At 38.4% G+C, this 24,056-nt stretch overlaps 1 protein-coding gene across 3 annotated transcripts in view; it reads left to right on the top strand.

Annotated features, from left to right (window-relative positions):
• The window catches only part of LOC136857979 (sphingomyelin phosphodiesterase 5), a 186,261-nt gene that overhangs the window by 103,282 nt on the left and 58,923 nt on the right, over nucleotides 1-24,056 (top strand). For 2 of the 3 annotated variants that reach the window (XM_067137134.2, XM_067137133.2), the window contains exon 2: nucleotides 8,287-8,399. In XM_067137134.2, the coding sequence (XP_066993235.2) occupies nucleotides 8,287-8,399 (113 nt within the window). Of the gene's footprint in view, nucleotides 1-6,807; nucleotides 7,184-8,286; nucleotides 8,400-24,056 lie in introns of those variants that run through there. The other variant, XM_067137135.2, reaches the window with a different exon arrangement.

Below are 24,056 nucleotides of genomic sequence, written 5' to 3'. Positions count from 1 at the left end.
ACAATTGTAAAATTGTAACTTAAAGATTTTTTTATAATGTCTCTTGAATAATTGTTGCATTTCAACTTTTCATTGCTATTATCCTGCTAATATACTACCACATATGTAAGTTTTAAGACATGTTGGTGACTTTTGAGGACAGAGGGAATTTTCTGTTTGTTTTATCAGTTTAAGTTTATAGTCTCCTGTTAATTTTTTTAAATATAAAAAGCTGTTGGTGTAATCAGGAGAGCAATTAGTTTGGCTCCAATAATCATGTTGGTAGTTCAGCCAGTTTCTTATTCTGGAAGTGAGGCAATGACAGGGTGTGAAGCCAGATAGGCAGAGTACAAGGTTACTAATCTCTAGAGAGAGAGAGAGAGAGAGAGAGAACACTGCTTAGTTCAAATCTAAACTTGCATAGTTTTGGCTGCAATATTTCCTAGAAATAAAGAGTTTTAATTGTTTTAATATGTTTTAATTTTATTGAAGACTAGCTGCTTTACTTGTCTTTGACAGAACTATCACTTAGCGTATACATGATTACATTTCTGTCGACTCCTCATGCTTTTGCTGAGATTCTGAGGCACAAAGGTGGACAGTCTCTTCCTGTCAGTGGCTTATCGTGATACGCTTGTTTGCTGGTTCTCTCTGGCCCTATGCAGTTTCATTGTTTTTTACATTTGATCTCTTCCTTCCGGTATTTAAAAAAAAGGTATTAGGTTAATATTTAGAAGGTTTAGAAAGATGTACAAAGCATTCAAAATGTTGTCAGTATGATCTTCATAGCAACTCTCCATACAGTTTGTTATCGTCTCTTGGACTTAATCTTTCAGATGACTGCCAGTGATATTTCCCTTATTTTTCACTGTATTAGAAAAAATTAGAAAAAATGTTTTTAAGGAGTATTCTAAATCAAGTTTGTCATGAGCAATTTTCCTGTAAAAACAGCCATAAAAGGTACATCTATTTTAGTGTTTTAAGACTCCTCTGGAGTTTTGAACTTATTGCTAAGATTCTACTCACCCTTATCCTAAACTTAAATACTGAACCCAATTTAATTCAGTGTCATTGGCAAATAAATCAGAAGTCATGAGAATAATATATAGAGGAGAATATTTTTGTATTGGAATAGGATGTGAGAAGAAATCCAGCAAGCTGAGTCATGTCTCCAGAGCTACATGTGGAGCGAAGGAACGGATATTGCAACATATAGGTCATTGGAACTTTCCATTCAGAAGAGAGAGAAACTTGGGAATGATGTGAGAAGGAGTTAAAGATATCTACCAACGGAAATTTTGAATCAACAATAGCAGATCTACATGTAAAGGACTAGTGGGAATGACAGCAGTAGTACCAAAACAACAGCACTGCAAAGGAAGGCTGAAGTCCAGAAGAAAGGATTATAAAATGTAGATCAGGCACTTATAATGATGTATAATTTAAGTTAAGATTCACTGGCTTTTTGTAAAGTTGAAAAATGTAATATCAGAGATACGAAGTATGGTGCAATGTCAAGGGAAAGCTCTGAAGTTCGGGAGAGGAAACGAGCAGGTAGCGGGTAAAGCCACACCAGGTCCACACTCTAATGGTTTGAATTGAACGAGATAATTGGGTTTCAAGTGCTGTCCGAAAACATGGAATTAATGCGGTGAGCATTTCTGTAGGCAGAGATAATGACTGTAATCTTGGAGAAATGAACTTAATCTGCAGGGATTATCCCATAGGGGAAATAATAATATGGTTGTTGAGTTTATAAAGTGGTATGGAAATAACTGTATGAGATAGGAAGTCATTTGTTGTGTACAAAGTGAAATTTGATAGGCAACAAAATCATGAATTAATTTAGAACTTGTATGCAGATCGGAATCATTTGAACTAACATTAACTACCAGATTCGGGAGGTGAAGACAAGACTGAACTATCATGCAAATGGAACTGTGAAGGGGATAATTATATTGTTTAAATGACTATGTTATGTGATCCTTGTTAATGCCTGTTTCTTATGCTCAGTGGACTTCTATCGTGCGCGATGTGAAGTGAAACCATATCGTGATATCATATTATTTCGGGACATTGTACATTGGAAGATGACCATGGAGAAGAATTCTAAGCATTGTAGCTGTACCAGTGTCATGATGGTGTAAACGTGGCATCTTTGAGCCGACCTGATGGTCAAAGTGGTGCAGTGCTGATTCATGGAACGACATGGAGAAGGATGTGTAAATCTTATTTTATTTGATCTATGAACAATAATAGCTAGTTGTCATGTAAATTTCTATATAGTTATTTACTGCATGTAACATTTGAATTTTATTTGAGATATTTATGCAAATAGATTAGAATATGTTATTTTGTTGTACTAATGCTATGGGGTGTTTATTTTTTGTATAAATAGTTTTAGAGTAATGATGTCAGTTTTATCCTCGAAGTATTTTCCCAAGTGCGTGCTAGAAACAGTCTTCAGTGTTAATGAAATACCAGCATGAGTTATTGTAATGGGTAAAGTAAATCTAGAAGGTATTCAGTACATTAACATGAATATGCATGGGCATGTTAGAGTTGGTTGCACGTGGTGTATGAAATTGAGGCATTGCGAATTATACCCACTGATTATTTTAAATTCATAATCATTTTGATCAACATTCATTTTAAATTCTAGTCAGTGAATAAAACCCATGAGAGATGTGTCATAGAACTGAACCAGTGATCATCAGCAGTAATCACAGTTTTTATTTAGAATCTTCAGAATGAGAAGTTAATTTAATTAGAGTCGAGATTAGATAATAGTGCTGTGTGGAAGTTGTAGTTTTTCATTTCCTTAGTTACTTAGGGACATATGAAGTAGGATTAGGGAAATATGATAAATGAGAGATATGAAGAAGACACGATAGGACACATGTATTTCAATTCAGGCAAGAATTGTGTTTTACAAGTTATGATGATGTTACAAATTAAATATTAGTCCTGGAGAGAAATGCACCAGTAGAATTTGAGAAGTGCCCAAGTTAGGGCTAATTAATGAAGAATAAGGAATGTTTTACTTGTCGTGTCAAGAAGCTGGCCCCAGCGAGTGGCCCATGTGATTCAGTGTCAATGAAGTGTTGAATGATATATGATACTCTCAAGAGTGTAGTTCCCTCACAACCATATCTGACTGAGAGTATTGCCACGTTGAAATGGAGTCTTAGGAGAACACCAAATTTATAAACTTCATAAATAATTCAATTGATAAGATAGGCCCACAGCACTAGTTCAATTTATTGAATGAAAAAATGAAAACCTACAACCTGTTTTCCAGTCATTGATCGGGTCAGGGATGGAATGAATGAAGCACATATAGGCTATTAGTACAATGGGGTCGCCACTCCCAAAGTGAAGTTCAATTTATTATGGAACATTATTTGGAATGTAAATTTTGGTCATACATTTAGAAAATTTCCGGTATGTTGCATCTGATGTCCAGGAGGACATCACTTCATTCCTTGACATGTCAGTAGTTTTGAGTTTTCCACGAATGGATGCTGCAGTGGACTTTTATATGTGCTCATGTGTATTGTTTGTATTTTCTTGTATGTTTGACAATGCAAATTCTGATTTGTGGTTGTTTATATTTTGTCAAGTGGATTCAGTTCTATGTGTTCACCATGTCTTTGAGGCAGGTGTTCTATTCCCACTGTAGTAAAGCCATTGTATTTATAAGGGTTTTGGGGATTTTCTTTTATTTAAAATATCACATAGGGTCCTTCACTACAAATGTATTACTATGTTGTTTATTGAAGTTCATTTACCTGATGGAATAGGGTTAATGGACAGCCAGTTGTTATTTGTTTATATGATTGAAGTTTAGTCAGGTCCACTCATGTCAGTGAATTAAATCAGATATACTCGTTCAGTCCTTGTCCGGTTTGTACTATAATAAATTAATTTTAAAATAAGGTCAATTATTTTTCAAATAATAATGTTAATAATTTCAATAATGAAAACCAACAAGAGGGTAAACAAACTGTAATGATTTGTAATCATTTATGTATGCGATTTTTCTGTAAACAAACCATAAGGATGTACACTGCTGTGCAAAACTTAAGGACGAGAGAGATAAAGCAAAATAACCTATCAACTACTCGGTGGAAATGAATGAAAGTGCTGTAACATGTTGCCAGAGTTCTCCCACACGTGCATAGAAACCTGGCATGTTGTCAGCGTGACTAGAGCGCCAAATGGGTCTGGCCCCACAAAACGAGGCAGTCGAAGAAACGGGATAAGACAGTGTGAGTCAGTCAGCGAACTGTTACGGTGCATTGTGGTGCTGTGGTTCAGTACAACATGGCCCAGAGACAACATTTGGATGACTTCACATCGGTAAACTGGAAGAAGGGCGAAGTGTGACAAGTGTAACCAAGGAGTTTGGTATTGCTCACAGCATTGTTTCACATGCATGGAGAGCATTCTGAACCACAAGCACTGCTACCTGAAGGAGAGGAGGGGGTGGACCATGGCCAACTACAGGAGCAGATGACACTAAATTTTGCAACAGGCAAGAAGAGACTCACGTCAAACAGCGGGTGCAATTTCAAGCACATTTAACAGGACTGCAAGGCACCCAATCTCATGCTCCACGGTGGCATGGCAACTGCATGGGGGTGATTAGTTTGCCCGACGACCATTACTTTGTGTTCTGTTGACACCTGCATATCGGCGGCACCATTTGCAATGGTGCTAAGAGCATCAGGTCTGGACCAAGGAGGAGCGGGGTCGCATGCTCTTATCAGATGAGAGCAGATTCAGTCCGAGTAGTGATTCTAGACGTGCCCTCATCTTACATACATCTTACAATACATTAATTTACTCTATTGTAATCACAGTTCAATACGTATCTATCATTATGAAACTTATTTAATTTAATTATTTAAGTACCCTCATCTGGCGAGAGGTGGGAACACATAATGCACCGAGGAACATTGTCGAACATGATCATTTTGGTGGTCCAAGTATTATGGTATAGGGAGGCATTATGTTGCATGGGTCTACCAACCAAATCTTTGAACGTGTTACACTCACTGGTCAACGTTATTGTGACAATGTACTCCTCCTACCCCATGTTCGTCTTTACAGGGGTGCACTCGGCCCTGACTTTGTTTTTATGGATAACAATGCACAACCATATCAAACAGCGCAGGTGGAGGAGCTCTTGGAACAAGAGGATATTCGTCGAATGGACTAGCCTGCCCATTCCCCCGACTTAAATCCCATCAAGCACGTGTGGGACATGTTGGGCAGACATATTGCAGCACATCCACATGCACCAATGACCATCCAGGAATTATCTGCCGTGCTGGTGGAGGAATGGAACGTTCTACCACAAGAACTCCTTATCAATCTTGTGGCCAGCATTGGAACACGTACCAGAGGACCATTATGAATCGTAATGACTACGTGTAATTTATTGTCTCTGTATAAAAGTGTCTTTTCTGTTCGTCTCATCACATATTCCTTTCAGTTGCCTACCATACCATACTGTAGCAGTTCTTCCTATGTATGGTTCAAGTTTCTTCAAGCTATGTTACTTGGCAGTGACACAACATGTGAAAGTTACTTTCATCCTTAAGTTTTGCACAGCAGTGTATTTTAAAGTAATGTAAACAATTTAAGCCACTCAATGGAAAGATATCTTAAGGATTTCAAGTTTTTGAGGGAGTGATTAATAGTGTTAAAGAATTAATGAGTGGAAATGAGATTAACATGAAACCGACTTTAATATATTCAAATAAGTGATGCATTTTGTGCTCAAGTTGAACAATAAGACTTGGAAGACATAATGGAATTATTCGATATCCAGTTGGATGTATTAGTGTGACTTTCATGTCAATTGACTCTGTGATTCAACAGAGATTCATTTTGTTTTTGTAGTGCTTTTATTTATTTTCATACTGCCAAAGATTTAAATAAACCTAGTTTGCAAAAGAGTTCTCATTAATATTTTTTTAATTTACTCTTTCCTTGCCTATTAATTGAAGTTCTACTAATTTATATTTTGAAATATCACCAGCTTATACCCGATTATGACTCTGGGGTGAGCAGCTGGTGCTGAAGATTTAAGCAGGAAGGGTTCAGTACCAAGTTTCATGAAAATTCCCTCTACCCATTTTCTCGTGATGCTCTACCAGATTTTCAGTTTGCAGATTAGTGATAAAATTCAAGTTTGCTGGCTAATTTTCAAATTTAAAATGTTAATGGCAATGTCATGTTTTGAGACAAGAAATGCTGTTATTGAGGAAGTATTTGAGAAAAGTTCTCACATTGTCACATTAATAGCTGAGAAAAGCTACTAAGTTGCATATACTCTGGCCTTACTAAACTACTTCAGTCCAAGCTTTTAGGCATAGAGGCTCAGAGGTGAAAATTACTGTAGTTGTATTTTTAAGTCCATGCATGAATGTATTTTGGAGCTGCAATTAGTGATTTGTTGTGTAAAAGCTTGGTTTTAATTACATGGACATGTGAATTCACTAAACAGTTGATACTGATCATTAGATAATCTAATAATTAAATGCAAAAGTCCATCTGCTTGTCCCTCAAGTTGGTGTATGGTATGCAAGGATCATGGAACAAAGTGTTAGTACAATTTTTTTCATGAGTAGTGGTGGTGGTGATTATTGTTTTAAGAGGAAGTTTTTTTTTTTTTTTTTTTTTTTTCTTTCTTTTCATGAATCTATCAGTGATGCAACTTACATTTATTCTGTTTCTTCTTCCTCAGTTAACGGACAATAAAAGGTTCAGTGTCTTTTTCCATCAAGATAGGGACATACATACACTGTTCAGAATTCCTTTGCTTAGGTACATTGACTCTATTTCTTCTTCCTCAGTTAACAGATGATGAAAGGTTCAGTGTCTTTTTCCATCAAGATAGGGACATACATATGCTGCTCAGAATTCCTTAGCTGCATAAGTACTGTGTTTGGTGATGTGCACAGATTGCAGGCAGCTTGAAGCCCAGACTTCACACAGTGTGACTGTTATTTGTGGAGTAACTTTAAAGACAAAGTCTTTCAATCTAATCCTTGTATAGCAGAACAGAACAACATGCGTGGGAAGATATCCCTGATATGAAAGCAGAACTACATAATGTGTTAATAAAAAATTGTGTGTTGTATGACACTTGCTGGGCAGCTAACAAAGATTATTTTCAAAATCTCTGCTGAAGGTAAGTTTTTCCAATGAAAATATACTTATAATGATACCAACAAGATATTCCTGTATTGCTACTGTTGCATTCTTAGTAGCTCATGTGATGGTGAACAGATTCGCTGGTAGCTATTACTATGACTGTTGGGGCCTAACATATTGTTCTCATTGCATTTTCGAGCCAATTAGTTGCATAACTACTAAGCAGTTCTTTACTAGGTTACAGTGTTTTTCTTCAGGCTTGAAGTTAAATTATACCCCATTGAGTGCTAATATATTCTTGTATATTGATCATTAGCAGCTAGAATGTACTTAATGAAAGATTAAACTTATCTGGTGCATTATTTTCATATAGGCTCTATCTTATTCACTCATGTATCACATCTCCGAAGAGTGACTGCTGGAAATCTTGAAATGTGCTGAGTAGAGAACAGTTCAGCATACTTCTTGGTAGTACAGTAATGAACTTTATTGAAATATTCAGATATTGTGGAATACTTTGAGCTCAATCTATATTCATCTTCATCCCAATCCATGCTTCTCGTCTGTGTATGGGGTTGGTATAATATGGTATCCCCTGCCTGTCATAAGAGGTTATCAATTAGGGAGTGTGGGTTGGCAACCACGGGGCTCTTTGTTAAGACTTGGCATTGCATTGACTTACTTGTGGCAGGCTTCTCACTTTCAACTATTCTGTCTGACCTCCCTCGGTCAAATTTTCTTCTTATCTGACCCCAACAATATAAGGTTTACGAGGCCTAGTCTTCATTTTCATGCCCTTCGTGGCCCTGCCCTCTGTTTTTCTGATATTTTCATCCTTCAATGGATCAAACTTCTTCATTTTTCTATTCAGATTAGTGTTAAGAGAGGATGGTTGCTTGCTAGTACTTCTTGGTAGTACTAATCTATGTTGATCACTTGACTAATTATCATCCACTTCTGAATATAGCAAATGTTTCAAGAAATTAGCTGTTATCTCATGTGTTGTGTCCTTTTTTGAAATTTTAGTTAGGACAGCGTGGTAGAACCTATGGCAGAAGTAGGTAGATCTATATGTAACCTTGTAGTACAAATGTATGGTTATGCTTAAATTTTAAATAACATTTCTTTTTTCTTCCTCAGGAAGTGGTTTAATGTTTGCCAGCAAGAGACCAATTTTGGAGGCTGATTTCAAAGCATTTACTTACCGAACAAAACATGCAAAATATACTGCTCAAGGAGTACTTTGTGTTAAGGTTTGAATTTTTTCTGTATATATATATATATATATCTCAAACAAATACTACTGTAAGTTTAAACATTGAGAGTATGGTCACCTTCAGAACTCAAACCCTAATCCCTTACTCTCTGAACAAGGTGTAATAACTGATCCTGCATCAACATTTTATGCATTTTGAAGGCTCCAACTCTCTAAATGTAGTGCTTCATGAAATGCCCTGCTGACTGCCTCTGGAACCATCCTCCTTTAGCATCCCATCCCAAGAAAAGACTAGGTAAACAACAGATGGGAATCTGCTACCTGGGCGACTGTCCTAAATGTAGATCAGTGGTGATTGATTGATCATCCCATCCCACTTCCCTTTCTTTTCCTTCTTATTTTTCTTCCTGGTAAAATAGTTGCACATACTGAAGGCCAACTCTGCAATATTAAATAGTTATATGCTCTATTGGGTAAAGATCTAAATACTGTTATTTCACGTGCCAGTCTATTTTAGAAACTTACTTAGCAATTTCAGTGCCTCCTGAAAGCTCATTTTTCTAATCTTGAAATAATTTGAACAAAAATTAAACTCCATTGTCTGAGATCTACAAACTACATTTCACTGTTAAGTATTAAATTACCAACTTTGATTCATACATACATTAACTAGATGAGATGATGATGATGGTAATAATAATTGTTACTGACTTTCCGTGGTTTACGGAGGTGTAAGAAGGTGCGGGCATGAATGGGTGGACAGAGAAAAGATTGAAGTATAATTTAAAACTCTAAAATTTGAAATTTATTTCTTTCCTTTTTTTTTCTTAATTGACTTAAATGAACGACACCAAATAACAATTGGATAGATAAAGGTTAGCTTGTCAGCTCTAGTAAAAATATTAGAAAACCTTAGAACAATCAGGTACAGAATGAGATTGAAGCTCTCAAATCACAAATTTTGAAAGAGTATCCACACAGTTAACTCAGTAGGAGACTACTCTCCAAAACTTATTACAATCAAGCCTGTCCAAGGCGCAATCTAAATTTTTACATTAGATTAAATATAAACAGTTTTCACTGTCTTATTCGCTCAACAACCTAAGTTACATTTAAATAGGAAAGCTAAACTTTAACAGAGGCAACAAGTTCCCGTTCTATATGGCCTTAGTGAAAAAGAAAAGATTTAATATATCAGCCGTAAACCAAAATGTTAGGAGGCGAACACTTGTACTCCTTTGAAATTCACTTGAAAACTCTTAAAAACCCTATGTGGGCTTATGACTCGGAGTTACAGAGGCTAAGCCTATAGGTTCCGAGCGCTGATGGGAGAAATGCACCGCTGCGCTGTGAGTGGCAAACATTGTAAGTTAATGCGTCTCAACTCACACATATCCACTGTCATCTCACCGCGTGCTGCCATGGCCGACTAAATAATAACAGTGGGGTTTCAGAGTGTTTTATGCAACAACAATTGGCACATTATTCCAAACTTGCAGAAAGTGGTCATGTAATAAATTTACTAGAAAAACAGTTTGCAGGAAATAGCAATAGAGCAATAACTACAAATGTGATCAGAAAGAAACATTGGTTCCCTAGATATTCTACCATTTCACGATAGAGGCAATGTAGTAATTTATGTAATAGAAGTGGTGATAACAAGTCTAGTGTTCATATACACATTCAACAATGCTGTCTTCAGAAAATATCCTTGGTCTATTTCTAATACGATATCATGTTACCATAGGTTAATGCTGCTAGAGAGGCGATTAATTTTTAATTTAATTTTAAACATAACCATGTTTTTAACCTTTACATTGCTGCACTCGCAATATTGCGAGCGCGGAGAATTTCCGCTGCTCTGCTGCGCCCATAATATTGCGAGCGTGATATTCTTCTGACTTTATTAACGCTATGCTCCCAATGTTGACATAAGAAGTCATTCAAACTCCGTGGGCGGATACACGCATCTCTCTGCAGTAGATAGGTGCTTACGAAATGACAATCTGTTGATTCATTCATGAGTTATTGAGATAAATACAACACTCTGCTTTACGAGCTGCTCTGCGGTATGCCCGGCGTGCAAGCTAACAGTGAGGCCCACATCAGGGATGAGTAAGCTACAGTATGTTGACCGCCAGTAAAGCGCGCGGTCTTACTGAATCGAAGGTTGTAAGAGTGCTATCCACATTAGAATCGGAAGATGAATATGCATATAAAAAATCAGATCAAAAATTAGATGTAGGGTTTTTCCGGCATTTGTTCACCCAGCGTCAGTGGGTAAGGTCTGACACATCCCACTCTGACGAGTCTAGTGTCAGACCTAAGACGAAACGCTGGTTAATAGAGCAAACACCGGAAAAACCCTACATCTAATTTTTTATCTGATTTTTGATATGCTCTATTGGTGGAAAAATATCTAGTTCCCTCCATGGGACCTTAGAATTTCCATTTGGAATTGCTAGGTGGGCATTAATTCCATTGTGGAGTTTTATCTCCCGTATGCAGTTATCAGACTGTGCCTCTTAAATAAGCTTCTGATAAGTTCACCTGCATACACCCTAGCGTCAGTGGGTAAGGTCTGACACATCCCACTCTGACGAGTCTAGTGTCCGACCTAAGACGAAACGCTGGTTAATAGAGCAAATGCCGGAAAAACCCTACATCTAATTTTTGATCTGATTTTTTATATGCTCTATTGATGGAAAAATATCTAGTTCCCTCCATGGGAACTGAGAATTTCCATACCCTAGTAAGGTACTGAAGGAGATGAACTTGTTTCGTGCAAATGAACACTTCCAAAGAAGACATACGATTTGAAAAAAATGTAGGCTACTCACAATTTTGGAATTACCAGTTTTGTACAACCCTTGATTAACTGGTCTGGAGCTTTTTTTAATTTTGTATCAAACCAAGATGTATAAGAATTTTTGATGCATTCTCAGTGTTTTATCTTGAATAATATTTTACCGTAAAATTTAGATACATTTTTACTCATTTTAGACATCCCTGAAGTTATTGTCTTCAGTTTAGTTATATATTGGTGCTTGTAAGTGGACAGCTAGGACCACCTGTAGCCACTGAAACATGTAAGTTGAGCTTTTTACTGTTTTTAATTATTAGTGCAATTTTTGTTCAATTGTTGGCCTTTTATGTTGGACAACCTTGAATTTCCTGCGCAACATATAGCTAATTTTGTGTTAGAAAAATCAGTTTAGGACCTTCCATATTTAGTATAAAAATATATGACAAGCAGGCAAGAACCGTCTGGTTTTTCCCATCTTATTTCCGACTTTTATGTATTGAAGTTAATTATTAAAAATAATTTAGCACAGGGCTTTTACAAAAGAGAATTTATCTCGTCAATGAAAAGGTTAAGGAAGGCCTTGGTAACAGTCATTATTTCATGAAGGTGAATAATTGTTTCCTCAAAATGTAACCACATTTCAGCTGTTGTTTATGCATTTTGCTCAGGGCATGTCACCTCGCGTACTGATTGACTGTGTGAATGGTCTCGACCTCGCATCTCAAATGTAGGGAAAGAGAACTACAACAGGGGGAAGAGAATAAAGGAATGTTTTCTGATAGAAAGACTCAGGCTTGATGTTTGACCTATTGAAATTCCTGATATTGAAACTGTGCATGTACACTATCAAAAATTATGCATGAGAAGAAAAGTTCAGAATAAGTTATTATATATATTGTGTATCTGTATTTATAATATGATCAAGTCCACCTCTGTAATATAACAGTTGGCGCTACTAACTGCCTTCCTCGGGCGCCCGGGCTTGAATCCTGATACTGCCAGAAACTAGTATGTGATTAAACCGGTGCATGCAACTCATTTCCATTAGGGGTGTGCTTGAAAAGAAATGTACCACCTCAGGACGGGGACATGAATTTACGGATGTAAAATATGGTATTATGTTCGCCTCAGTGGTGTAGTGGTTAGAGTGATTAGCTGCCAGCTCCGGAGATCCGGGTTCGATTCCCGGCTCTGCCACAAAATTTGAAAAGTGGTATGAGGGCTGGAACGGGGTCCACTCAGCCTCGGGAGGTCAGATGAGTAGAGGTGGCTTTGATTCCCACCTCAGCCATCCTGAAAGTGGTTTTCCATGGTTTCCCACTTCTCCTCCAGGCAAATGCCGGTGTGGTACCTAAGTTAAGGCCACGGTCCTTCCCTCTTCCTTGTCTATCCCTTCTGATCTTCCCATCCCCCCCACAAGGCCCCTGTTCAGCATAGCAGGTGAGGCTGCCTGGGCGAGGTACTGGTCATTCTCCCCAGTTGTATCCCCTGACCCAATGTCTCACGCTCCAGGACACTGCCCTTGAAGCGGTAGAGATGGTATCCCTCACTGATACAGAATACTATAAAATTTCACACTTTCGTCTGTAGTACAGTATGGTATATTATTATTATTATTATTATTATTATTATTATTATTATTATTATTATTATTATTATTATTATTATTATTATACTGGCTATAATTAATACTATGGCAATACAATGTGTATCTGTTATGATGTGTGTGCTCTAAAAAAATATGGCCTATTGCAGCTTGCTTTGCAAATATTACTTTGCTTTAATAATTTGCTTCTAATTATTTGCCTATTTGTAAAATGGTTAAAATACATGTTGTAAAGAGCTGTTTTGTATTAATTAAAATGTATGAATCTCAAATTACTTCTTGCGATTTGCTGCTATGATCCACCATCTTTTCAAATGCATTTCATGAGGTCATGAAGAAAACCTTTGCATCACAGTATCTATTAATGCAGCCAACAACAAGCATTAGTTTTACCCGAACATTATGACATTAAAAAATAATCATCTGAAGACAGCATTGTAAAGATTCTTCTTCTACTTATTCTCCTTCTTAATTTATGTATTGGGTTCCGCTTTCATGTTATACCCAGCTGCTAGTCGTTTTATCGACTAAAGGTAAAACTATGAAGGATGATATATTAATTGTAAAGGGGAGTGGGGGGGGGGGGGGTGAGATAAGAAATTAGCTGAATAAACATACATAGGTATTATATACTGTGTCAAAAACAAAACAAAACAAAATTTGGGATAGAGAATGTACAGGGACACAAGGTTCTACTCTTCATGCCAGTGTGATCCATCACGGCGGCTATCTACATCACAAATATGCCCGGATCAATACATCGGGAATGTGGTCTCAGATTCTAGTAATAGCTTTAGGCAAAAACATAGAAAGTAATTCAGTGATAGAGGGCCACTATAAAATGATTGAATATATGTATGTAAATATCACACATATTCCAGCTTCTTATGGACAGTTGTTGATGAAGGTGCCCCTAAGTAGTTCTCATAATTTCCACCCGCAGTAGCACATTGCTATTCGCACGGAGCCTATACTACAAAGGTGACTAGATGGAGAGAAAAATTTAAATTCCAAGAAAGAAGAGAACATTTTTAAAGTTTATGAAATCTAGTCACCCCAATACCAAGTTGAATGGGAATTAAAAGAGAGTTCACACTCTTGATTCCCTAAATTATAATAAGGTCTTCAGACTTGTTTGAAAATTTACTTTGAAAGATTGAATTTTACATTAAGAAAGAATTTTGAAACCTTCCCCTCAAGTTAACTTTCTGAAACTGTTACATGATCAAAAGATGTCTGCCATTACCTTGAGCTGGTGGGATTTCCGGAGATTGGCAAGACTTGCCCCCTGCCTCCTCAACACACTCTAAACCTCTTGACTGGAGTGATGGAAAGACAACATGGCCTAACAGGTCCCAACTTTTATAGCGGAGAGGAAGGTTCCAGACCACTCTGGGCCGAAGCCCTGTACACACCCACACTTTCTATTGGCTAATTGGATAAATATCCAAAATTTGTGATTGGTTAAAATTTTAAGAAGGAAGGTAGAGTTAGAAGTGCTCGTAACCCTAGAACACCAAAAACAATCTACAAACAATTCAGTTTAGAAAACTTATAAATACCAAAATTCTCTTGAAAATTAATTGTCCATCCTCCCACCAGAGTGGGCACATAAGTCAATAGTAGAGACACCTGAAGCTAAAGTTTGAAACTTCTTCAGCTAGACAGTTCACTGATCGAATAACACATGGCCTTCTAAAAGGCGCTCAGTTTGAATGTATGGAGTAGGTGTACCTACGGTACAGCCCTCCCCCACCAAATGTTCTTCAACAGTTGATACAGTTAAAAGAAGCATTTTTGAAAATTTTAAATTTAGGAATCGACATCAGGAATTTTCTTGATGGAGAGTTCATTCATAAGGTATTTGAAGAAAATAATTCTTGATGTAATTTATGAAGACATAAAAGTCCAGTCAGTTATGCCCGAGGTTGACGGCAAGAGTGGCCGCCACTGCCAATGCCAATGCCAGGGTGGGGTCCCCTGAACCTCCCAAGTACCCTCATATACGTCTCTCCTGCTACCTTAAGAGGGGTAACCATGGTGATGGTCACCACGGACCAAATATTGAGGTTCTGCCCAATGATGAAGTGGGCAGTTGTGGAAGCGCATCGCAGCCCACTAATGATGGTGCCCAAGTTCGCCATTGAGAAGGAGACTGGGGTAGAGCGAGGAGGGCCCTTACCCCACACCAGCACCTCTTCCTAGTTGTTTTGACACAGCCTCAGATAACATTAGGACACTGCAACAATAATTTCCTGTTTTTATGGAGAGAGTTTGTTTCTGGTAGGTGGTGCAGTTAAGGCAGGAAGCATAGAGGAAGAGTGCGTGGGATCCAGGCTCAGACTTGGAGACAGGGGCGTGAAAGCAAAGAGAAAAAAAAATTTCTGAAGGGAAGGTTTATACAAAAAAAATTTAAAAAAATACATTATAGACTTTTCACAGTTAACAGGGCAGTTAACTTATGATTGTAAACTGCTAAAGAAAGAAATATAATTACATTCACAATGCCATGACTTTATGGCCTTTACAGAAAAACATAGATTTCATACTGGTTTTACTTGGGACAAATGAACCCTAAAAATCCTTTCATTGTCTGGATTACTCACCAAGAGGATAAGCGGCATGAAAAATCCAGAATAATGCACGGTCCATGAAATCTGGGGGCAAGCTTGCCTGCGGGAACGAAATTTTTCACCATGACTTGGTTAAAAGTAATAAATTTCATTATAATAGACCCTTATTGAACTGTGATCACAATAGAGTTAAAATAATGTATTAATAAGGTCCACCTTTTCAATACAAACTGTACAGAGTTTAAATTACATATATGTTTAGGGACTAGTTTCGACCTAAGAGTAGGTCATCATTAGCCTGAAGCAAATTAAATACATAAGTAACAAAGAAATTAAACAATATAAAGACACATAAGATCTCAAAATTGTACATACCATGTGAGAAACTGAGATAAGATATGAGAGACATGCTGCACAAAAAAATAGCTCTATGATAGAGATACATAAAAAGTCCATTGCGCTGTACAACATTAAAAAAGTTGTTCTAGATAGAAATCCTTTTGTTGGTCAAGGAATTCAATATATGCTGGCTCCTTAAAGATGCTGTTATCCATTCGAAGAACAACTGATCTGAAGTCAAGTCGTTTTCGTGAGATATTTGTACTTGTAATAACACATGGATGCTAGAAAGGCTCTTCTGTTTTCTGGGACTTGAAGGAAGGTGATTGTTGCGCGTGGAGGCTTAAGAATCAAGAGATGCGCTATACTATGTTAAAAAATAGAGACTCATAAAAAGTCCAGTGTGCTGCACAACATTAAAAAGTTGCAAAAGCAATCCTTAAAACCGCCGGTCACGGAAACCAACATAGGCCGGCTCACAAGAGATGCTGCCTTCCATCAAAGATCAACCTAGTCGCAGTCCCACCGTCTTCTCAAGATGTTCATAAATTAAGTACACATGGATGCTAGGCATGATGCTAGAAAAAAGCTCTTCTGTTTCTAGAGTCTTGAAGGACGATGGTTGTTGCACGTGGAGGCTTAATATATATAAAATTAAATTAAGGTGGTTAGAAATTTGCAGTACAATGCAGACCGTACAGTTGATATTGAATAAATGACAGCTAAGAAAGAAGGAGATAAGTTATGGGGATGGAAATACTTAAATGGAATATGTTATATGTGAAATTGCTTCGTGTTGTAATCTGAGAGGAGCTAGAAAAGAAGTGAGAATGGGGGTGGAGTAGATGAGGTTCAAAGGAAGTCTTGTGTAGGAGGTGCAGGGAGAAAGAGAAGAGAAAGGAAAGTAAGCAGAGGGGGTATTAAGGCGGTTCTGAGGGATGAGGGAATATGGAAGCTTGTCTAAGCAAAGTACTGTAAATAGAATGAAGAATCGGACCTTGATTATTTGATTTTGAGATTCTGAAAAGGTGAAAGCAGGTCAAAAAGAATATTCAGTTTTTCGGAAATGTCATTAAGATTGTAATTTGATTTAAAATATTGGTCTAGATGTATAAAGCAGTTCTCTGCTATGTTAAGCAGGGGTCCTTTATTCATAATTTTAAGAATTTCCATATCATGCTTAATATCAGTAAATTTATGATTGTAATCATTCATGTGTTGCCCAACTGCTGAAAATTTATTGTATTTCAGGGCATTAACATGTTCCAAGTATGTTATTCTAAAGCTCCTTCCTGTTTGTCCAACATAAGCAAAATTGCAGCTGTTGCATTTTACCCTATATACACCGTATTTTGAAAAGCAATCAATTTTATTAATAGAAGATGAGTTGTGTAAGACTGTTGCGTTAGTGACCTTATAAATATCATCATTTAACGTGAAGGTAGAAAATAAGTTACTTTACGTTCAACGTTCACATTTTTTAAAAACATGATGTTAAAATATATTTCAGAACCATCAATAATAACATCTTCATGACATACCCGTTGTCCTTAGCCTAACTGCAGTGTCAGTCTTGACCATATCCATGCAACAGGTTCTAAGTCTTCCAACCAGGCGTTTTCCTTCTTCCTCTCTTTCCGGGTACACTCGGACTGTTCTTGTGGTCTCCATCCTCATCAAATGTCCGAACTACCATAGTCTGTCCAGACTCTGTATAGTAGAGATATTCTAATCTCATCTTCCTGCCTCACCTTCTTATTTATTAGAGATGGGACAAATGGTTACTTTCCAGTATCATGTTCCTATGTATTCATTACAATGTACCGAGCTCGATAGCTGCAGTCGCTTAAGTGCGGCCAGTATCCAGTATTCGGGAGATAGTGGGTTCGAACCCCACTGTCGGTAGCTCTGAAAATGGTTTTCCATGGTTTCCCATTTTCACACCAGGCAAATGGGGCTGTACCTTAATTAAGGCCATGGCCACATCCTTCCTACTCCTAGCCCTTTCCGGTCCCATCATCGCCATAAGATCAATCTGTGTCGGTGCGACGTAGAGTAACTAGCATTACAGTGTAGTATTAGGTTAGAGTATCTATATATATAAAATAAGAGTTTTGTCTGTACATTGCTCAGAATTTGAAAAGAATGGTATCTCTGTATCGGTCATGTCCAGAGTAACAAGGATGCAATTTTTACATGTCTGTCTGTCTGTCTGTCTGTCTGTCTGTCTGTCTGTCTGTCTGTCTGTCTGTCTGTACACGCATCACTAGAAAATGGCTGAAGAGAATTTAATAAAATCAGTATGCGAAGTCGGGGAATAGGTCGCTACAATCTAGGCTATAAATAATTTTATTCATGCTGATTGAAATTGTAGTTTAGGGGAAGGCCTAAAATTTAATTCTCAAATATTTATGTTTTTAGTGGTGATATCTTAATGAAAATTGGTATGCAAAGTCGAGGAATAAGTCGCTACAATCTAGGCTATAAATAATTTTATTCACGCTGAGTGGAATGGTAGTTTAGGGGAGGGCCAAAAATTTTATTCTTAAATATTCACATTATTAGTGGTCCTATCTCATTGAAAATTTGTATGCAAAGTCGGAGAATGAGGCTATAAATAATTTTATTCATGCTGAGTGAAATGGTACTTTGGGGGAAGGCCTAAAGTTTAATTCTCAAATATTTATATTATTAGTGCTCTTATCGATAAATACTACATAACGAAAGTCATATAGAATTAAATTTCTGACCATTTATGTCTTATACATTTTTACCGTACTGGCTATAACACAGATATTCATGAATTTGTATTTTTGTTGCTAAGTCCATAGGCTACCAACCCCGAGCCACGAGAAAATGGGTTAACAGAATTTAATGAAAATTGGTATATAGAGATGGTGAATAAGAAACTACAGTCTATGCTATAAACAATTTTATTCAAACTGGATTAAATTGTAGTTTAGGGGAAGGCGCCTAAAATTTAATTTTTAAACCTATGTCATTGGTCCTATCGAAAAGTACTACATAACAAATGTTACAGAGAATACAATTTCCGACCATGTATATTTTATTCAGTTTTACCGTACCGACTATGATAGGTGTGGTATTTCAGAGTCGGAAGAAAACTAAACGTGAAGGCCTACAATATCGAACAATAACATTACATTGACCATTGATAGTGGCGGTGTTCTTTATCTCTTACGCTGCCTCTCAACTCCGATAGATGGGATTACTGCTGCGTACCGAGTATAATAGCCTGACTGATTACTGGTGGAAAATAGCCGGGGAGTTAGAAAACTTTCTTCTTTAGCATGCCATTACTCTAGTTCATACATTTTCTGATACAGCTGGTACGTAACACACCGGTTCATCATAGCATTCCAGCTGTTCGATCCCCACTCTGACGTGCTGTTTTGAATGAGCAGTGTGCATACTTAAGGCAGAGGCTCACTTAGTAGTAGTAATAGTAGTAGTAGTGGTGGTGGTGGTGGTGGTGGTAGTACTAGTAGGCCTATGGCCTGGTCTAGAATAACAATTTAGGCCTATTCCAAATTATAGCACCACAGTTCACTAAATGACTCAAAATTCAACACTGAAAAGAGCAATTTCTTAAGCTTCTTCCTCCTCACTTTTATTAAATTCTACATTCATTTTATTCCAAATTAGCATTGAAGAAGGGGTTTTTCTTCTGGCTTGGAAGAGAAATTTGCCTCCAAGTCAGATAGATTTTTCTCCGCCAGTGTAGTGAATTGATATTTACCGACTCATCATGTACTCCTAGGAAATAGATTAGTAAAAGGGCATGATTTTTGCCCTAGGAGTCTCCACTATTCGACCTTCTCCTCGCCGAAAAGAAGACAAAGAGTGTTCACGGATCACGGCTGTCTGTGGCCTGGTCATCCCAGCTCTGAAACTTTGGACTGTAATATCGGGAGCTTAGACCTATTTGTTAAAAGTGAGAAAATGTGTGGGTTGTGATTTGATCGAGTATTTCACATGAAAGCATTGCTTTTAATTATGCCATTCCTACTGACGTCACTGTAATGTTTGCTCATTTCAGTTGGGAAAACCAATAAGAGAGTCTTTCTGAGGATGTAAAAAGGCAGGTGGAGAGTGAGTGTCTACCATTAAAATGAAAGCTTCCCAACCTTATTGTGACTGATGGTATGCAAGCCCACCTACCATTACAGTGAAAATTACCAAACTCAGCCTTCATATGAGAAAAGATGCTTGATGACATCACCGTCGCATTTCTAGGGTAACGTTAAGAGCTTTGCAATTTAATACAATCTTGCTCACAACGTGTACACTACCTAACCTAGAATTCTGTATACAGTGTAGAATTCCGTAGCGAAGCACGGGTACATCAGCTAGTTAGGATATAAAAGTAACTTAATACAATTTGCAGGTCAACTTTTGGGAGGAACATTCACTATACCTGCTGTCTCCTGCAGCCCCTACCCACACCGTAGCAAGTACTTATAAATAGCAATACTATATCTTCATCTCGCTTTCTTCCCTCCCACTCTCCCTTTCACCAGCACGTCACTCACATTCCTAGAAAATGTTTGCAATGACACATATATTCTGAGAACTAGTACTTCAAAACCTTCATTTATAAAAATTGCTGTGATTGCTAGGTAGCTCTGTGTATTCCTAGATGTCCAAGGATCAGTAGTTAAACTGACACTGTGACCTGACATTATAAAATATATTGATGAATGAGTGTCATATACGCTTCAGATGCTGCCGAAATGAGAGATGAGGAATCAGTCCTTCCATCAGGCAAGACGTAGACAGAGTTTAATCCAGGACTCTTCATTTTTAAATACTATTTATGTCGCACTGACACAGACTGATCTTATGGTGATTATGGGATAGGACAGGACTAGGACGGAAGCGACCATGGGCTCAAATGAGGAACAGTCCCAGCATTCGCTTTGGGCGGATGAGCACCTTTGGGTGAGGTGATGGTCCACTCAGTGTAGGAAATGACACTAGCACCCATCATCTGTGTCTTTGGCCCAACGGCAAAACGGATGGAGGAACCTCCTTGATAGCAAAATGACTTCTGTTTCATACTGTTGGTGATCTTTTATGTGGATTCTCTGGAGACCGTACTGCCAAGTTAGGTGAAACTGTCCGCACTCTCCAACTGGTGGTCTGATAGGTTGATGCTTGTTGGTTAGTCATATCAGTTCATCGTCATCACCTCTGTCTTAGTCTCGCAGATCTTAAAGTTCAACTGCTGAAACTTTTACATCCCTGTATCAAGTCTTGATGCCGGCTCTGCGGTGTAGGGGTAGCATGCCTGCCTCTTACCCGGAGGCCCTGGGTTCAATTCTCGGCCAGGTCAGAGATTTTTACCTGCATCTGAGGGCTGGTTGGAGGTCCACTCAGCCTACGTGATTTTAATTGAGGAGCTGTCTGATGGTGAGATAGCGGCCCCGGTCTAGACAGCTAAGAATAACGGCCGAGAGTATCTGTCATGCTGATCACATGACACCTCGTAATCTGTAAGCCTTCGGGCTGAGCAGCGGTTGCATGGTAGGCCATGGTCCTTCAGGGCTGTTGCACCATGGGGTTTGGTTTGGTGTCAGGTTTTGACTACACCTCATCTTTTCCCCAAATCATCACATCATCAGCAAAGGCAACAGTGTTGAGCTCATGCGATGTTTCCTAAATGCTGTGTACTATATTGTGGCAATGGGGGCCGAGTGCAGGACAGTCGGGAATAATGCCAGTGAGATATGATAATCGTGACGCAGCAGTAACATTGTGGAGGGGGCACAACAAGAGCAAAACAATAGTACCAGCGAGTTGTTGAGGCCCATAAAGAAGCTCCTAGAAGAAGCTGGAAGGAGCTAATTTACAATGGGCCAAACTCCATCATTGTCCGGTCTCAAGTTCAGAAAGGGAAAGGAGGAGGATTAGCTGGCTTGGCAACCAGCTGTAAAAACTGCTAACGCCAAGTGTCAAGCAGTGGTAAATAACTCGACCCCCCATAAGGGCCAACAGCTTTGGGCGGATGAGCCCCTTTGGGTGGGGTGATGGTCCGCTCAGTTTAGGAAATGACACTAGCACCCATCATCTTCAAGCGGTGGTAAATAACTCGACCCCCCATAGGGGCCAACAGCTTTGGGCGGATGAGCCCCTTTAGGTGGGGTGATGGTCCACTCTGTGTAGGAAATGACACTAGCACCCATCATCTGTGTCTTTGGCCCAACGGCAAAACGGATGGAGGAGCCTCCTTTTTGCGGTTCTCATTGGTCGTGGTATTCAATGGTATTTCGAATCTGCAACAGTCCATTGCAGTCGTGGTGCTAGAACATGCATTAAGCATTTCATTTGTGCCACAGGGTATAGTCCCGAGATCATAGTGTGTGGGTCACTTCCTTGCAAGCTGCGATCCACCTTAAACAAAATCCCGCTTGTGGCACTTTTTCCTGCTGTCACGCCCTTCAACTCAAGTCCAACGACAATGGGATAGGGATGGTAGAGGCAGGTTTTCAGGTGAAACTGGAAGCCTCTAGTTCAGACCTGCACGTTGGCAGCAGATGTGTGATGGTCATCTTTCTGAGACCCCGTGACTACTCAGAAATTTGGTCCTGCATCTGTGTTTGGGCAGGCCTATTTAGGATCACCCCTGCCCACCCTGAATGGGGAAGGCCCTAGAAAATGTGGGCTAAACATCAGCAGTCACACTCTAAGCCAGCTGGGAGGCCGCACCCAGCGGGTCACTCCTTATGCGGTCGAAAAACGAAGATTACCAAAACTTTGTTAATGGGACCCTACTTGATTTGAAAGACAATAACAGACCTGAGAGAAGAACAGCACTTGTCACCCATGAGCTTGGATGAATGAACATTGATTTTGCTGCCTTAAGTGAAACCAGACTGTCCAGCGAGGCTACACAACCTTCTGGAAGGGAAAAGATGAGGGAGAACACTGCATTCATGGTGTTGGATTCTCTCTGAAGACCACATTGGTGAATGATTATCAGCTAACTCCAACCGCTGTCAGCGAAAGAATTATGACTTTCCAAATCCCACTCTCTGGAGCCAAAACTATGACACTCATCTCCGCATATGCTCCCACCTTGGATGCTGATATAGAAGCCAAAGACTAATTCTACAACCTGCTGAGCACTCCAATAAATTAAAATTATTTCAAGGTCCACCTATTCAATACAATAACATTTTATTGTGATACAGTTAAATGGTACTAGTTTCGGCATCAATGTGCCATCATCAGCCTTAAGTGCAAATTAAACAATTATATACATATGCCTAAAACATATTTTAACACATTATAAAATACATTACTGTAATGGTACATGAGATAAGTTAAAATTATGTTACAATTGAATGGTGTGATATAAAATTCTTAAAATTCCGGCAATTCTTTTTTTGTTATATAGTCCAGCCTGTGTACATCTGGGTTAAGTGAATGTGTGCTGTTTTATGCTGTCTATTTAGGTGACACTTATTCACTTGGTTTAGGTGGTTCCAAGGAAGTTTAATTTGTCATGTAAGATTGTGATTTGACTAGAGATGAAATTCCCACTTCAATTTAAACCTGAAGAAGAAATTAGCCAAGTTAGACATTGGAAGTAATGTATGGAAGTTAGTAGAATCATTAGAATTATTATTAAATGACGATTGACTCACCTTGAGCAGCATGTAGAACGTGTATGTTACACAGACGGAGCCGGACGAATGTGTGTGATAGCTAAGGTAGGCAGCGGTAAAGGAGGCGAAGGGAAGGAAGGAGGCAGGGCACCTGCGCAGGAATGGAACTAAGGTGGGGCAGAAGGGTGGGACAGGAGTGTGTATTGCGGATTACTTGGTAAATTGAATCATTTTTTGATAGTTTGGTGTTTTTAAGCCAATTGATTAAAAGATCAAAAAGGATGTTGGGTTTCTCATAGATTTTGTTTAAATTATAATTGGGGTTAAAGTACTGATCACAGTTAATGTGACAACTTTCAATAATATTCATGATGAGTCCCTTATTTGCCGTTTGAAGAACTTCTATATCTTGTTTGATGTCGGTAAATTTATGATTAATGTTATGCATATATTGACCCATGGCGGAGAACTTGTGCCTCATCACGTTGACATGTTCTGAATATCTAATCATAAAGTTATATCCTGTTTGACCCACGTACGAACTGCTGCATTCATTACATTTTCGTCTGTATATTCCAGATTTGGAGTAAATGTTGGGGGTATTGATTGATGCAGAGTTGTGTAAAATTTCAAAGGTTTTATTGTTCGTTTTTTTAATAAAATTTGTACATTGTGTTTCCGGAAAAGGTTGGTGATTTTGTGGACGTTGTTATTATAAGTGAAGGTGGTTGAAATAGCT

Source organism: Anabrus simplex, chromosome 1 (genome assembly GCF_040414725.1).
Source record: "Anabrus simplex isolate iqAnaSimp1 chromosome 1, ASM4041472v1, whole genome shotgun sequence".
Classification (NCBI taxonomy): Eukaryota; Metazoa; Arthropoda; class Insecta; order Orthoptera; family Tettigoniidae; genus Anabrus; species Anabrus simplex.
This window is presented reverse-complemented; position numbering and strand designations above follow the sequence as displayed.